Source organism: Seriola lalandi, unplaced genomic scaffold (assembly GCF_002814215.2).
Source record: "Seriola lalandi dorsalis isolate HSWRI2012SDOR001 ecotype SW California unplaced genomic scaffold, Sedor1 jcf7180002054883, whole genome shotgun sequence".
NCBI classification, from domain to species: domain Eukaryota; kingdom Metazoa; phylum Chordata; class Actinopteri; order Carangiformes; family Carangidae; genus Seriola; species Seriola lalandi.
The window spans coordinates 1,924,938-1,941,669 of NW_019525658.1; the positions used below are offsets into that span (position 1 = coordinate 1,924,938).

Sequence of the window (16,732 nt, forward strand, 5' to 3'; positions counted from 1 at the left end):
AACTGCTAACCTCAACATATCACAGTTATGTGTATATGTTGTTGTAAAGGTTTACATCAGTCCTTTAACACGCATCAGGTAATATTTAATGAAAACATCTATCTTAATGGGTTCAGGTGTAAGGGGGAAACATCAACATGGAATACCTGTAAGAGCAACACTTATACAGAGATCACTGTTTTTATTGATTTCTGTTGTTGAGACTACTGTTGAAAAAACAGGGCCACAAGCCTCCATTTCAGGCAGGAGGGTTGTAGTAGTATAGAAGAGGATTAGAGCCACGTGGAAAAAAAAGTTTTTATTTTAGAATTCTGACTTTAAACTCTATTAGTTTCACATCCTTTATTTCTGTAGTTTTTACAAACGTCAGGCACCGAACCAGCACATTTTTTCGTTTTCACCCACCTTCTTCTTCCATTAACAAAGTTGCTCCCTCTGGGATCCCTCGAGCACGCAAAAACTTGCTAACATGCAACGTTTCTGTCAGAATTCAGACTTTAACCTCACAATTCTGGGTTTAAAGTCTAAATTCTGACAGGTAGACAAACCCAACTGCCTTGCGGCTGTGGATATGGCCCCTGGGAAGTCCGTGTCTCATCAGTTAGACGGGGCTGTCCGTGAGCTGTGAACAATGCCAGGGCCCCATCTACACCGGCTAATTACTGAGGTAGTGAATCTTTTCAGACTGGTATTTCGGTCTGGATGTTGATCCTGTAGTTTGTCCTGTGCCACTTGTCCTTCACTTTCAACAGTCTCAGTTGGACCAAAGCAAGGCGGCCAGTACAGTTAGGGTTTATACTCCTGCCATTTCAGCATTTCAATGGCCTGCTATTGGGTCAGCATCCCTTAGTGTGTCAATTTCTGAAGGGAGCTCGGCGCTTGTGTCCAGGCTGTAACATGCGAGCACCAAGCTGGGTGCTAAGTCTCTCATGAGGGCTCCATATGAGCCTATTGAGGATGCAGACCTGAAAGCTCTGTCTCTCTCAACACAGCTTTCCTTCTGGTTCAGTCCAGTCAGGGCTTTGTGTGTTAATGTGACTCATACTCAGCCTCTGAGAAAGTCTCACTCTCTGCTTTTTGCCTGCTATGGAAAGCCGACACAAGGTTTGCCGCTTTCTAAGCAGCGTTTGTCACGTTGGCTGCTTGATGTCATTTCGCATGCTTATGCAGAACTGGGCTTTCCAGTTCCCGCAGGTTTGAAAGCCCACTCAGCCAGAAGTATATAGTATATACTTCTATACTTCCTTTGGGGGACATCTGTGCTGCAGCATCATGCGCTGCACCATGCAAATTTGTGAGATTTTACAGGGTTGATGTGGCCTGTCCAGCACCAGTAAGCACTGCTGTTCTGATGTCAGTTGCCCAGTGGGGTTCAGAGTATTAAGTTCTTTTGTTCCTCGCAACTCTTTTGGGATGAGTCATTCTATTTAGACCGTAGTAACAGTCAGAGTGAGGTCGAAACAAATCGTAAGTTATGAATGTAACTATGAATCTGTGCGATCGAAGGATGACCGTCACTGTCCTTGTCGCTCTGAACATTATGAGGTGTTCAAGGAAAGAGGACGAGCCGGAAGTTAGCCCCACTTTTATAGCGTGGGAAGTTCAGCTTCCGGGTCATAGGCATGACTTTGTTTACATATGGTCTCAAAATTAGGCGAAACGAAGGCTATTATTCTATTTAGACCATAGTTACATTTATAACTTACATTATCCTGGGCATATTGAACTTGCTTCATAGTACAGGGCTCTAGTTTAATAGCCAATGTTACCTGAAGTGTTCAGGATCTTTTACATTAGGTCACTCATGTAGAAGATATGTTATGATAAAGAGGCTGTCTGAGACTATCTAAGGGTAAACATATTTTTTTTTACCATCAAAATGAAGTTGTATTATGCATTATGAAGATTTTGTTCATGCAGTGACCACTTTTATCTCATGAGCATCACTTGAGTTGAGATCTCTTGTAAAGTCTCTGACTGTAAAAAATTTTAAATGTTACTTTTAACATGTTGTTAGTCTAAAAAGTCGAGCCGTTCTGGTTATGTGCTCTTCACAGACCAGCATCTGTTTATGAGATTTAACCACCTTATGATTAGTATTAAGAGGAAAAAGTGGTTATTTTATGTAAACTGTTAATATTAATAACATGTTACTTCTTCCACCATTTTTGTATTCAGGTGCTCAGTTGAATGATGATCTAATATTGAAGTCCAAACTCCCTATCCATATGGATCCAGAAATCCAGAAATACAAACTCTGAGAATGTTACAAACCATTTTATAGTCATTCATATTCATATTGGACACAAGAACGAGAAAGTCAGTCATCAAGCATTAAAAACAATTGTGAAAGAAGTGTGTTGACAATTTACACAAGTGAAACGCACCCAGCAATACATGGGCATCCTGAGAATGGGGCTCTGAATTTTTACCAATAACATCTGAGTCATTTAACGGTGCAGTAAGGAATAATATGAAACCTGAAACACTTCCGCTGAAAGTCTGATAGTAACTGTGATTATTCTTCTTCTTCCTTTCTATTGAAATATTTTTGCAGTATTTCCTCTCTTAACTTGGTCTGTTTTGGGTGAATTTCATGTATCCACGACTTCATCAAGTTCTTCCTGCATTGAGAGAACAGTAAATACAAATGTGAGTATAAGTCTTGTGCAATGTAACTGCTGCCTGTCTAAATCGAGGCCTAGGTTTCTGCGATGTCATTGTACGCCCTCACCTGCTTGTTTTTATATCTACGCTTTTATATCTCTATGTTCTGTAATCAGGGCATTCTTGTAAAAGAGGGCTTGCTCTCAATAGCCTCCATGTTTAAATAAAGGTTATACGATCAATAGTGAACACACACAGCACACGTTCTTGTTAACGTCGACAATAATCGTCGCTGAGTAATGAGTAGTCCTTCTCTAATGCATGGAGATTCTTCCAGACATCAAACATGTCTGCCTCTTTGACTAAGACATTAAGATCTTTTTACATGTGATTTATTTTGTCTTTAGCTTGTTGTATCTACAGAGTATTTCAAAATTGTGCTCCAATCTGCAGCACAAACTAATATTATACTAATATAATAATATATTGCTTTAAACATCTCAACATTTTCTGTCCACACTCATTTTTATTCATAATAACATTATTTAAAGCAGCGAAACAGAATGTACATTTTAAAATCATTACAGCCGTTATCTTAACAATTCATGTTATCAGTAATAGATGAGAAAGAACCATACAGTAAAATATTAAAAAAAACACAAACAGGTGTGAGACATACTGTCACGGTTTGTGATCCAGTACATCAAGCAATATGTTCAACATCAATTCCCTCTCGCATCAGCCTGCCAAGTTTATGCAGTTAGCTTGAGCACTAATGTTCCTAAAATACAAAAATAATGACTATACTGTCACCTCATGATCCCTGCGTCAGTTTGTTTTGGATTCAACAAACTCATAACTAGTGTTTTCAGAGATTCAAAACCTCTAATCAACAGCTTTTCATTACAGTATGTCATTACAGTCAAGGCTCAGAGCTAGTTGCAAGATTCACGGACTTAATCCAAGTCTGCAAGGTGCACAGTGTAGAATACTTTTAATGGTCAGCTTGGCATGAGAGAGTGACATGAGGGTCACTGAAGTTGACAATCGTTTTATAAAATAATTCAACTTCCCTCATGGAACAGTGAAACTGTCCAGTGCAGCAGAACACAGCGAAGAGCTTTTGAAGGCTTTTCACTGAGTCTTGACTGGTAAAGGCACAGTTAAGGTTTCCTGGGAGAAGTCACTTAAATGAAGCACAGTGATGATCAGAGTGTGACTCCGATCCCACTGCAGAACTGCAGTTAGTGAGACTTTTTTCATTCCTTGCAATCATGACTTGCAAGACACAGAGTACAAGCTCAGCTCTGCGTTTAATACTGATCATGCTTAGAGAACATATGGTTGAGAGCTTAGGTTTGACAACAAATAATAATACAGAGCCCAACAAAGGTAACAGACTTGTCATAACAGTATGGATTTCAAGAGGAGGCAAGCTTTTCTTTCTGGCACAGAGAATATGGAAGCAAAGAAAATCTTACAAACAAATGGACCTATTTGTGCAGTCACTACTGAATACTTGCTGTTGTAGGGTTAGGGTTAGTGGTAGTTGTAGTTCTTTTAAAACAGATATGAATGGAAAAATATTTTTGCACAGAGAACGCCCCTCCCACAAAGACACAGAACCATTTTTACAGTTAATACAACATAACAATCAATACTGAGTTTAAGATCAGAGCATAATACCTTTAAAAAGTCACACACACGTTCAATTAATTTTGATGTTACCTCCATGCATACCCTCTAACAATGTTTGATCAAGTGATCACAAACCAACACAGGTGATATTCTAACAATAGTATTATTCCATTGTAGAAATGCTGGCTGTTTTGTGGGTTGTTGGAGCATGTTGGGAGACTCAGACCAGGCTACAGTGAGCTCCTCCTCACCTGAACAGGTTAATACGGCCCTGCGTCATCTATAAGATCGCTTTGAGTGATCTGGTCCAAATGTACTTTAATGTGCTCTTTTACTCCAGCAGTGACATGGTATGATGACACTGCCGTGTTGGTGTGTTTTGTTCAGTCAAATGAACTTCATCAGTTTGCAGGACGTCAGCACCCGGGGACAGAAAAAGGCTAAGCTATACTGAGTCAGGCAGTAGCTTGGTGAAGTGGAGTCCAGACAGCAGACTTCCTCCTTCACTGCTGTGGACCATCTTGGGAGATGGAGTCCTGAGTAGCTTGTGCAGTTCCTGTAGCGGAGTCTTGAGACAGCAGCTTCTCCGGCGGACGCAGAAACACCAGCATCACTGTTATGTTATCACTAGAACCAGCTGCCTTAGCATAACTCACCAACTGTTGAGCGACTCTCTGTCCAATTTTCTCCTCAGACTGTTTCAGTGGAGTGTCTCCTCCTTCTTCGGGCTCACCAGGCTGCTGGAGTGCATCCAAGACCAGTTGTGGGACCATTGTAGGCTTGACTGCGTCAAAGAAGCCGTCACACGCCAGTAAAACATAGTCCTCGTCTCCAGTCAGCTGGGTTGTTGAGCAGTCGGCATCTCCAGACACGTAGGGCTTCTGGTCAAAGTCACCTGGAGACGTGACGTATGGTTAACAGCTGCAGCTAAATACAGCACTTCCTCATCAGGTTGACTGTCCAGGTCTAAATCACTACATCAGGTCAAATGTTGGTAATGATAGTTATATTAACAGCAGACATGTGAACACACGTGTCCTAGTTTCAGCGGGAATCATCTTGTGGTTTTCTCAGCTGAAGTGATATTATGTGGATAACATGTTATTCTACATTACATTCAGTTAACAGCTGTATTGTCAGTGGTGTTTTCAGGTTAGGGTTAGTGTTAGTGTCTAATAAATATCACTTGTTTGTTGAACTACAGATGTCTGATGACAACAAGCTACACATTCAGCTGTGTGACTTCTCATATTTCTCAGTCATCCTTAGGTTGCCATCCATCCATCCATCCATCCATCCATCCATCCATCCATCCATCCGGGAAAATTAATTTGCCCAATCAGCCTTGTCCTTCTGAGCATCACATTACTGGACACTTCCATCTGATTTCAGAGACTTTATAACAAATGGTATTTTTGATAGAAAGTTCAAAAATCTGGTTACTGGAGAAACAAGGCATTAATATATTTGCATCTGCTCTGTCCATAAATGTCTGAGTCAAATGTGCGATGTGTGATGTGTAATGTATGAGCTGTAGTATGTGTTGCAGCTGTAAGCTAGCTGTTAGCATTGTTAGCTCTTTGTGTGCTGTGAAGTCACAAGTTGAGGCATGATTATTCATTTACAGCAGAATCTGTACAGTAAAGCTGTCTCACACTGCAAACATGGATATACTTGTATTTAGAGGACTTTATTATCATAGACATATTTTCATATCACCAATGTTTGCTAGTGTGACTTGTTGTGTTAGTTATGGTGCTGCAACACGAGTGGATATTTGCTGTTTCGTTCAGTGCCACAGATGGGGGCTGCTGTGCCTGTAACTGATGCGAGTCAAACAGAGTTTTCTACCAATGATACAAGAGCGGCACCAGCTCAGAACAATCCCAGACACCATCACTCAGAGTGCTATGATCAACATTGTTAAACAGCAGTAAGATAGAAAAAAAAAAAGAAAAAAGCACTATCAGCACTAACTCTCAGATCATGTCTGGTGGTGAGAGACTTACCTATAGCTCTAGATACAGCATAGGTGCCATTAACACGCCAGCAACCCATGAAAGTGATACAGCCGCCAAGATCCTCAATCCTTTGTTTCTCATCCTGGAAGACAGAAGAGACAGAGCTTAGCACCTGACCACCTGCACACCAGTCATTCATATCTGAAGATGTGCCATCATTTATTCTAACTTGCATCAGTGTTGGCAGATTTTAATTCCACATGTGCCAAGTGACTGATTTCTACAGCTGCAACTTAGAAAGATTTTCATTATTGATTCATTGATTAATCATAAAGTCATGATCACAGTCCCCCTGCCACAAAGCCGGCAGGCTGTCTGCGTGAGTGTGTGATATCCTTACTTCTCTCTCTGGTTTATGGGGGTCCATGAGTGTCACAGCTTGTCCCTTTCTGACCAGCACTGCTTGAGAGTCTCCAAGCCAGGCCACAGTCAGCTCTTGACCCTGGATCAGCACGGCCACGCCTGTAGTGCCACTCCGCAGACGCTGACAACAGACAGTTATTCATCAGCCTGACTTTCTCTGCAGCAATGCACACACACTGCTTACATGTCTTTATATTAAAAGAGAACGAAACTTAGGATTGGTAATGACTGGATCAGGGGAATTATGAAAATATGGTCAGCCATAAGGAAGAAATTTAAATAGTCAAATTCATGCAAACATCAGCAGGGCCACTAAAATAGAATGACACTGAAATAGCTATGAACCCAGAGTTTGTTCCATCTAGGATGGACGCAGGATTAAACAACTGGGCAAACCACGGGCTAATGTATATCGCACAGGTGTTTAACGGGCAAATCATGAAATCATTTGAACAACTTAAACAGGAATTCAATCTTCCAGCTCATGTCAATGTCAATGTAATTATTCCAGTGTGTGTTGGCTGAATCCAGTGCTGCTTCAGTACCTCTCGCTTGGCTTTGTCTCTGAACATGTCGTCTGTGCGTTTGTAGGCCGTTTTAAAGGCTGCGGCTGCGTCACTCTGCAGCATTTCCTCTTTACTCAGAGCAACGTGGAGGTGAGTGGCAGCGTAGGTGGCTGCGTCCACTCCTCCATGTCCGTCAAACACAGCATAGTAGGCACGCTCCACTCCATCCTGGACCATGGTGGAGAGGGAGGGATTTTATTAATTATATTGGTTATTTCTGGTTTTCTGATCTTTTTAAACAAAAAACAAGACATGAAATCCAGTGACAAACAACAGAAGTCTTGTACCTGGATTCCGAAGAGCTGGTTGAACTCAGCCAGGGCCAAGTGTTTGTCCTCCATCTTCCTCCTCGTGTTCTTGATGGCATGAACAAAGCAGTGGTGTAACTGGGAAGGGGAGGGGGGGGGCTTGAGCAGGTTTTGATGCCATGCCAGCCCTACGTCTATCAGCTTATTGAGGAAGAGACGCTGGACTGCTTCTGACTGAAGCACTGATGGTAGGATAAATAGATAAGACAAATGAACAAGGAATAAATCACAGTCTTTTGGTCCTAACTACTCTTTGCTATTGGTATATACAGTACAACACATGGATTGTAGGACGGTAAGGTTGCCTCCTAACCAAATGCTAGTTAGTGAGACGAGCCATACTTGACCAATATTTGATTGGAGGGTTGGTCAAACTCAGTCACTCAGTCAGTTTACACAGATGGTGTCTGCAGTTATTACACAGTAATGTGACTGAGCATCTTAGGTTCGCCTACCTCGGCATATTTATAATGAAATAATAAATGGGACCTAGAGAAGTAGTACAATGAACAGCAACAACAAACTCCTGCCTTTCAGAAACTTTTCAGCGACAAACTGCCTCAAATATGGAAACAACGTGTAAAATCATTTGTTGACCTCAAACAACTACAAACGACTAGTTAACCAATAGCTTGAACTAACAACTACTTTCTTTGGTCAAGGGCTGCCACTGAGGATAGAGAATGAAACTGAAAAAACACAGTATTCATGACAGACTTTTCATAGTTTTAGGTTTATTGTCAATGGAACTAGATGATATTTTTCAACACTGCAGTTCTTCTCAGCTCTATGGAGCTTTTTAGCTGCTAAAGATCCATATATTTTTCTCAGGAGTTCATGGAGACCAAAACAGAATTAAAAGGAGAGTTGATATTGCATTTACATTCATCAGGCGGAAACAAACAACCAATTTCAATTTGTATCATTGAGAGAAATATTAGAGACACCCATCAGTATAACACTATAATTTAACAGCACCACAATCACAGCCTCCCCAAAATGAACATAAAGTAAAACACTTACAGACGACTCTCTGTTCTTCCTCCTGGTTGGCCTCAGCCTCCTCTGGGCAGTGGAAAGGTGAAAGGTCGGTCTGCAGCAGCTGGGACAGGGCTGCCTGGCACAGGAAGGCACTTAGGACTGCAGGAGCACCCCTGAACCAACAAACAAGCAAAAATACATGTTGTGTACTTGGTCAAGGTCTGAGCATGATGAAATTTACTCACCAGATTTTGCAGCAAAGTGATACACAGCTGTGCGGCCAGAGTTTGCAGATCCACAGAAACAAGAAGACACTACAAACACAAATATGACTGGGCTAAGCAGCTGCACATTTACAGTGCAGCTGGCAAATGCGCATCTAACTGTTTAATCAACTCTGTCATTTCCTTCATAGAATTACAACTCTGTTGCAGAGAAGACTAGGCTCACAGCAAAAGGAAGTGGAAAGAACAATGGTGTCTCCACAGAGAGGGCATGAAGTCTTCCTGACAGGCCATGCTTCTGAAGAACAAAGTGAGCAGGAGAGCACACAATATAAATTAATATTCTATGTCCTACTCTAAGTTTAGCTGAGCTTGAAGGTTCATTCATAGAAACTCTTCACTGCAAAAAAGAAAACAACCTAGAATTCCCGCCTCACAGTTGTTTCCTCCACCAATCAGCCAAGTTGCAGGAAATATGGTCACAATCTCCCCTTCCTGAGTTAGTGTTGAATAATGGCCAGAAGTGTTTACATTACATTACAGAACATTATGATCTCACAGTGAGGTTTACCTTTTGGATATAAAATGTCATCGCTTCATTTGATCTTATTATCCTAATAAACTGTGTTATAATTAGCATACAAATTTGTCAGTTAGGGCCAAAATGTATCATCTGAAGTCACAGTGACCTTTAACCACCAACTTCTAATAAGTTCATCCTTCAGTCCTAGTGAATGTTTGTACAAAATATGAAGAAGTTCCCTGAAAACATCACTTTCACAAGAATATCCTAACTCTGACCTCAGTCACTGCAGGTGTCCATCAAAAAGCTCTTTGAAACTGTGAGGACTGGACAAAGTGACCTCACAATGATGGTTTCGAACCTAAATTTGTCCCCACAGCCACAGCAAGACATGTACACACACATGTACATGCCCCAACAGAAGCTGATCTGCAATAAAGCTGCTGTGATTTCTCCTGCTAGAACAGAACAATGTGGACAACAGTAAATAATGCCCTGACTTAATCAGTCTTATTAGCCAATCACAGTCAGTTGTATGAAAGTTATGTGTGTGTGAATGTGTGTGTGTGTGTTGTTTGCTTGCTTGTATTACCAGGTTGAGACACTTACACAGTTAATATTGGTGGAGATGGTGTTTGTGTGTCTGTCAATGTATGTGTGTGCGTGGTGTTAGAAGGTAAAACAAATAATGTTGCCATGGTGATCCTATGCTTAATTCCTAATGAGTAAGACCTGGAGTCAGCTGAGACACACTTCGCGACCTCCGGCTAGCCAATCAAAGACTTTTAAATCCTATCAGCTAAAGCTTTGTGTTTTCTGAGAAAGGAGACTCTGCTGGAAGCAGTGACATAAAGTACTCGTCTGTGGTGTCAAAAGTAGCTCCAAAGTAATCCACCAAGTAGAATATATGTAATGTGGAGTCAGTCAGAATAACAAACTGAAATTAATTGCTGAATGTTTCCTTAATAAAAGTGTGTGTCTATCTGCCTGCCTGTCTGTGTGTCTACCTGTCTGTGTGTTTGTGCGTTAGTTAGAATGCAAACTTAAATTAACTGCTGAACACTTCCTGATTAAAACTGGACTGAAACATATTTCCAGTAAAAACAGCTGAAATGTGTGTAAACCATTGTCTGTATTTAGTGTTGGAGCGGTTTGTAGCTAAACACCACAGATATAAGAGAAGTCTCTAATCAGGTCATTTGATCCAGCTGTGTGCCCCCTCCCTCCACTCAGAGGTTGCCATGGTGATTTTAACTGCTTAGGTTTTACTGAGTGGGACAGAGATTCAGTTGGAATATACCTTTCGAACTCAGCCAGTAAAATATCCTACCTGTTATGACATTCATGACATGAACGTATAGATTTTCTGAAAGAGGAGACTTTGCTGAACGCAGGGATATAAAATGTTTGTCTGTGGTGCCAAAAATGTGACCTGTACAGAGATTTTAAAAATACCTTGTGTGAATGGGGCAGTTAGATAGCAGTTCTGTGAGTCTCTGTGCTTTGTTAGTCACATTGTCTGAAGATGACAAATTTGTCTAGGTTGCCGGAAATAATGATGTGCATAGAGTGAAATTTGTGTCCTGGAGGACGAGTTTAAGTGGATTTTTTTGAGCAGTTAGTCAGTCTGATGTCAGTCTCTCTAGACCTGAAAATTCCGCGCAATACACACCCATTATAAACTCAAAAAAGCATGAAATTAAAACTGTGATAAATCAAAAACTGTACAAAATATCAAAAAGTTGAAGACAAGTCTATTAGTTGAAGGTCTTGTGAACATTTTAAAAGTTTGAATGAAGTCTGTAGCTGAAAGTATGCTCAATGCTATTGCATTGATGGCATATATTATCATTTCCTGCCCTGATCCACTAAATCATACACTGTTCCACCCTAAATCTACCTAATCTAGACTGGTGCAGGTCGATGTTTCGTTTGTTGACTCAATCTAAGAGGTGAAGTGGTGTAAAAATTTAGAAAATTTGTTCTATTTAAAATGAATCAAGTATAACCAGATTATCTATTCATCATCGTCTTTAAAAAAAAAACAAAAAACAAACAGTAACTCCGGAAATGCAAATGATGTAATACTTTTGGAAGAGGATATGACGAGTGTTGCTGCTTCACTTTTATACATTGTGTTTGTCCACCCTGCCACATGCTTACTGAATGAGCAGGGCAAGAGCAGAGCTGTCAGGAATGTGAGGAATGTAGCCACACGCAAAAAGCACCAAGTACTCTCCAGCTTTGTGTGTGTGATACATTAATATTAAGACAGTGGTATTATGGTACTGAAAATTCTATGATGAGAAACCTTACTAAGTGTGCAGCCATTTAGCCTGTGATTTAAAAAACTGCACTGTAGTGAACTGTAAAGGGAAAGCAAAGACTAATTAAAGACACAAGTTTTCTAATAAATATAGCACAGTCTTCTCTACATTCAAAAGCTCTTTCCAGATGTGGAACACTGGCTCTTATACTACTCTGTCTGTTAAAGTCATTCAGATGTACATTTTGTGCCTGTCGTATAAATGTTGCTCCTTTATTCAGACACAATGAGAGATGGTTTCATAAGGACAAGGTCATTGCTGGAAAATAATTGTCAGTTCTTTCAGAAGCTGCAGCACTGATGGATTTAAAACTCAATTTTCAGTTGAAGAATTAATAACATGAGAATTAAGGGATATCTGCCCCTCTTTTCACATTGAATCCCATTACACGTTTTCTCATCAATTTCTCAAGGATTGTGCTGCCTGTTTCATAATGCCCAACAGAGCACAAGGAGAGAGTGACAAGACGATAAGTTTAATTCCTATTTGTTCATTTCGTGTTTGTCAGGCGACTCATATTTTCCTCCATACAGGTGTCAAGGATGAAACCTAAAATAGAAGGGAGACTGCTAGTCTATTGATTATTTTAATTCTGTGAGTTTCTTCTACTTCATTTTTATAGGCTGACCTTCCTAACAATCTCTACATGCAGTAAGTCACTGATCAGATTTTTTTTAAATACAAGTATGTATTGCTCCAGGTACTAACCTGTCCTTTCATCTATGATTCAGCTGTTGGGTTCTTTTACTATACACATATGTACTTGTAAAAAGCCAATTAGAAACACAACTACCTGAATCAACAGCAGAAAAATCAGCACAGTCAAGGAGACATCTACTAATGTAGCTTTATGCAGAGAACTAACATGTCATAATGAAAAAGGCAATATGAAATTTTGATAGAGTATAACATTAAAATATATGCAACATTTCAAAATTCGTAAGTAAAGTTAACGTAATATTATATCTTATAATATTACATATTAATAACTTAATCAGGTGGAACAAGAGCATTAGAGTCTTGCTGTGTGTGTATTGAATCTTGTGCTGCTGTCGCTCTTCTCTATCCTGCAGGTCTACAAAAGGTGTAGCTCTCGCTCTCAGTCTCACCTGGCAGCCAGCAGCCTCAGGCCCAGCTCCAGGCTCTCTCCATGCAGCTCCTCCAGGGAGACTCTGCGACTTAGAGGGCTGACAGGCAGCGGGCTGCCTTCCTCCAGAGCAGCCGGGAACTCCTCCACAAATCTCCGCAGGAAACACCTGGCCTCCTCCTCCATCCCACTGGCTGTGGCTGCAGTAAACTCTCAGGTGAACAGGGGTCAGGTCTAAAAGGTCACAAGTGGAGACTTGAAGGGCAGAGAAAGTAGGCTTCAACTTCAACACTGACAGTGTGATGAAAAATTAATGCAGTATAAAATTCACTGATGGACATTTGAATTTTCAGCTGGTAACACCTTTCTGAGACACACTCTCAAATCAATCAATATTATAATATTATTATTATTATAATGCCCACCCTTTAATGTAATCCTGACCCTGGAACTCTCAAGGCTGAGTATCAAACTTCTAGCATTTTTTGGTGGCAAAAGGTTTTCGTAGCACAGAGTACTGAAAACTAGTGATACCATGCAAAATGCCGAGGCTTTGAAGTGTGTGTGTGGAGTGTAGCTGAGCTTTTCCAGTGAAGCGTGCATTATTTCATATGTACAATGTAACTGATGACATGTGAAGCCTCGCTTCCCGTATGTATGACTGCTGACTGTGTATACGTATAGATATACGGTATATATGACCTCAGAGAGAAGTGATGAAGTTTACAGTTTTTGGTTTATAACACTGATGGACTTTGACTGTCTGCTTAGAATAAAAAATGTTTGTTGAGCAGCGTGTTGGTGTAACTTGAAAAAAACATAAGAAGAGTTTTGCTAATTCTGACAGAAACTGTAGCCGTTTAGCTGCATTCAAATAAGTGTATAATAAGTATGAATATGTAGAAGTGTGCCACATTATTTTCATGTACCGTGATTGTAGACAGTCACCAGATGCATGCTGTAATCCACATTGCTCAGCTAACATAACACTGATGGACTTTGACTGGTTGTATTTTCAATGGATCCACCAAGGAAAACTGAGACATCTCCAGTTTGACAACACTGTGATTTTATTTCTCCCAATTAAGTATGAGCATAGTATTGTAACATAAATATAGATGCATTAAGTTAATTTAACTATATTTTTTAAGGACATATGTTGATTGCATTTACAGTAAATGTCTGCTTAGAATAAAAAATACAATCATAGTTTCCATTAAACTGATACTCTGTGACATACAAATGTTTGTATATGTCTGTTTTACATTCTGGCCAGTAGATGTTGCTCTGTTGTTGAACCTTTTCTGAACCACTCTGGTGGAACAGTTCAGTCCTTCATGACACATGAGTCTGTGATCATACCGGCAGTCTTGTTCATCATTCTCTGAGTTGATCATGATTCAAAATCTTTTGTTAGTTGTGATTAGAATAATCATATTTTAGTGGAGCTGCTCATGTCAAACCACATGTAAAAGTTAAAGTTTGACATTATGGAAATATGCTCAGTTTTTGTTATGTTGTTACATTATCATTGTAACTGTAATGTTAAATTCTGTCATAACAGCGCCCTAAGAAATACAACTGAAAGGGGGTTTGAAGGAGTTGGTCAAAAGTTTACTCAGTATATCTTACATTTCAGGGTTAAAATGGGCTTCCTTAAATAACACATCAAGAGAGTTATAAGCATTCAGAGAAAAAAAATTCATGGACACATGTTTTAAAGACCAAAACACAAAACATTCATATTTTAAACTATTCCTTTTTCTTTCTGTCTCATATCAGCAATTTAATTTTTATCATCATTCAATTTTAATTGGACCGCTCATTGTGTGGTTTCCGTATTCTGTTATTTTTCAATGTCGTCACCGGCACAATGGCAGCAGTATTTCCATCCTCCATGAAATAAAAACAAAAGGGTTTTGTGACTGGTGCCTGCTGTGTGCAGAACTTTACCAGCAGAGGGTTCACCACGGCACGGCGAAAACAAAGCATCCGGCCGGATGTCGCTCACTGGGAGTTGCCTTGTCTTCTTCAAGGATACAGTGCTACTGATTGTTGGGCAGCGTGTTTGTGTAACTTGTAAAAACAATTAACATAAAAACGTAAGAAGAGTTTAGCTAATTCTGACAGAAACTGTAGCCGTGTAGCTCCATTCAAATAAGTGTTATAATAAGTATGAATATGAATAAGTCTGCCACATTATTTTCATGTGCCGTGATTGTAGACAGTCACCAAATTCACATTATTCAGCTTTCAGTTTTGCGTTGTTTTGTATTTTGTTTTCCCAAATGTGTAAAAAAAAGTCGAACATTTTTGCTGATATTGTTTTTAAAGGCACTTAAAGGCTCACGTTATCTTCTGTGATTTCCACAGCCGCATTCCCGCGGTTGAAACATTAACATTACACCGAAACACAGACTGTCAACTAGATAAAACCAGAGTCACTGCTGGCTGGATTTGTTTAAAATATAATATTCCGGATGAGCAGGAGGCCGTGTCTTCGTCTTACCTGGGGCTAGCCAATTTTACAACAGTCCTTAGCATGGTCCGGCTACATGAGCTACAAACAGACAGTTGAAACACGGAGAGCCCGAGATAATAAAGATGATTAATTAATAAACATATACACACACAAACCTGCACTGGTAGACCTGATGGTAAAAAGACTGACGGTTATAAATCCACAATGTACACCAATAGTGTTGAGAGATCTGGGGTGTGCGCAACACCCTATTGGACCACTTTCCTGTACGTCATCACACTTTCGTCTTCCTTCCGCTGTAGATTTAAAGGGCAATACAACACCAATATTCTCATTCGGAGTCATTTCAAACACATCAAATAGAAATTGGAAATGAAGACAGAAGATGGTAGATTATATTATTTTATGTCATTAAAAAATCTTACAAAAAAAAAAATGAATAAGCTGTAACTGAAAAGAGTGAAATTAATGATCAATCTGCCAATTATTTTCCTGATTAATTTTTTTGTCATGGAAATATCAGAAAGTTGTGTGAAAACTACCTTTTATTTAGACATCACCCCAAAAGCCCAAAATATACAGTTTAAAGTCGTCATTCATCAAGTCATCATATATGACAATCTGGAACCAGTAAATGTGAACCATTATTCCTTTAGAAATGACTAAAACGATTAATCTACTATCATAATAGTTGGTGGTAATTTTTTTGTTTATTGGTTTATTATTTTGACAAAAAATACTAATTATATTGAAAAATTGCTATTTGAATATGGAAAGTGACAATTAAAATCCTAATATGGATGAGCATCAGCGAAAATTATCAAATTAAAAGCTGAAATAGGAAAGCATAAACTAAAATTGGTCCTGAAAATGGAAAATGAAACTTACTTTGGTCTATATGTGTCCAGCAACTTTTACAATTCAAACAATATTAAGGAATTCGTTAAGGACCTTAACATTCCTAAAATTTACCCACAGATCAACCCCGTTTGTTCCAGCCTGGACGAGTTCTGCAACTGTTGAAATCTCCATGAAAGCTTCTAGTGTCCAGTTTCGGGAATGTTCCAGAGGGAAGGAGGTAATAGGACCATCATTGCTTTTAATGGTTTCTTGCACACCACTTTATACACACCTCAACATTTCTTACTGGGTTAGAGATGATCTCAAATCTGAAACTTGAAAACATCTTACATACATGATGTGGCTCAGAGCATGATGTTCCTTTCCAACATTTTTTGATAAATCCTCCATACAGGAACAGGAGTACATTTTACCTTTTTATTTGTTATTTTTTATTTAGTTCATTTATCTTTTGTTGTTTTCAGAGTACTGTTCTGTGTGTGGGCATGTGCTTCCTGTCTTAAGAAGATTTGCTTTGTTTCCTGTGTACTGGATGTGGACTTTAATTTGTATCCAGACTTTTGTGTATGAACTGTAGTGCAGACTGACATGTGATGCAAGGTGACACCAACACTAACTTTGTGATAGCATGGGGTGGTGCAGCAGGAGGTGGGAATATTGGGGGTGTAACATTCTGTTTGGTCTGTTAATCTTTTAGAAATCACTAAAAAAGGACAATGAAAGTCATTTTAGAATTTAGACTGA

At 39.5% G+C, this 16,732-nt stretch overlaps 1 protein-coding gene across 4 annotated transcripts; it reads right to left on the bottom strand.

The window, feature by feature from the left end:
• Positions 1-3,113: 3,113 nt before the first annotated feature.
• ppm1f (protein phosphatase, Mg2+/Mn2+ dependent, 1F) lies at positions 3,114-15,391 on the bottom strand. 4 transcript variants are annotated; one of them, XM_023397748.2, is made up of 8 exons: positions 15,283-15,391; positions 12,668-12,879; positions 8,527-8,657; positions 7,483-7,685; positions 7,175-7,363; positions 6,607-6,750; positions 6,255-6,348; positions 3,114-5,140 (listed from the first exon to the last, which is right to left on the bottom strand). In XM_023397748.2, exons 2-8 carry the CDS (start codon positions 12,829-12,831, stop codon positions 4,749-4,751), a joined length of 1,317 nt encoding a protein of 438 aa, XP_023253516.1. In that variant the 5' UTR covers positions 12,832-12,879; positions 15,283-15,391; the 3' UTR covers positions 3,114-4,748. The 4 variants fall into 4 exon arrangements, with proteins under 4 accessions (XP_023253516.1, XP_023253518.1, XP_023253517.1 ...); XM_023397750.2 differs by having other exon boundaries at positions 12,668-12,900; positions 15,283-15,367; XM_023397749.2 differs by having other exon boundaries at positions 15,155-15,286.
• Positions 15,392-16,732: the final 1,341 nt, after the last annotated feature.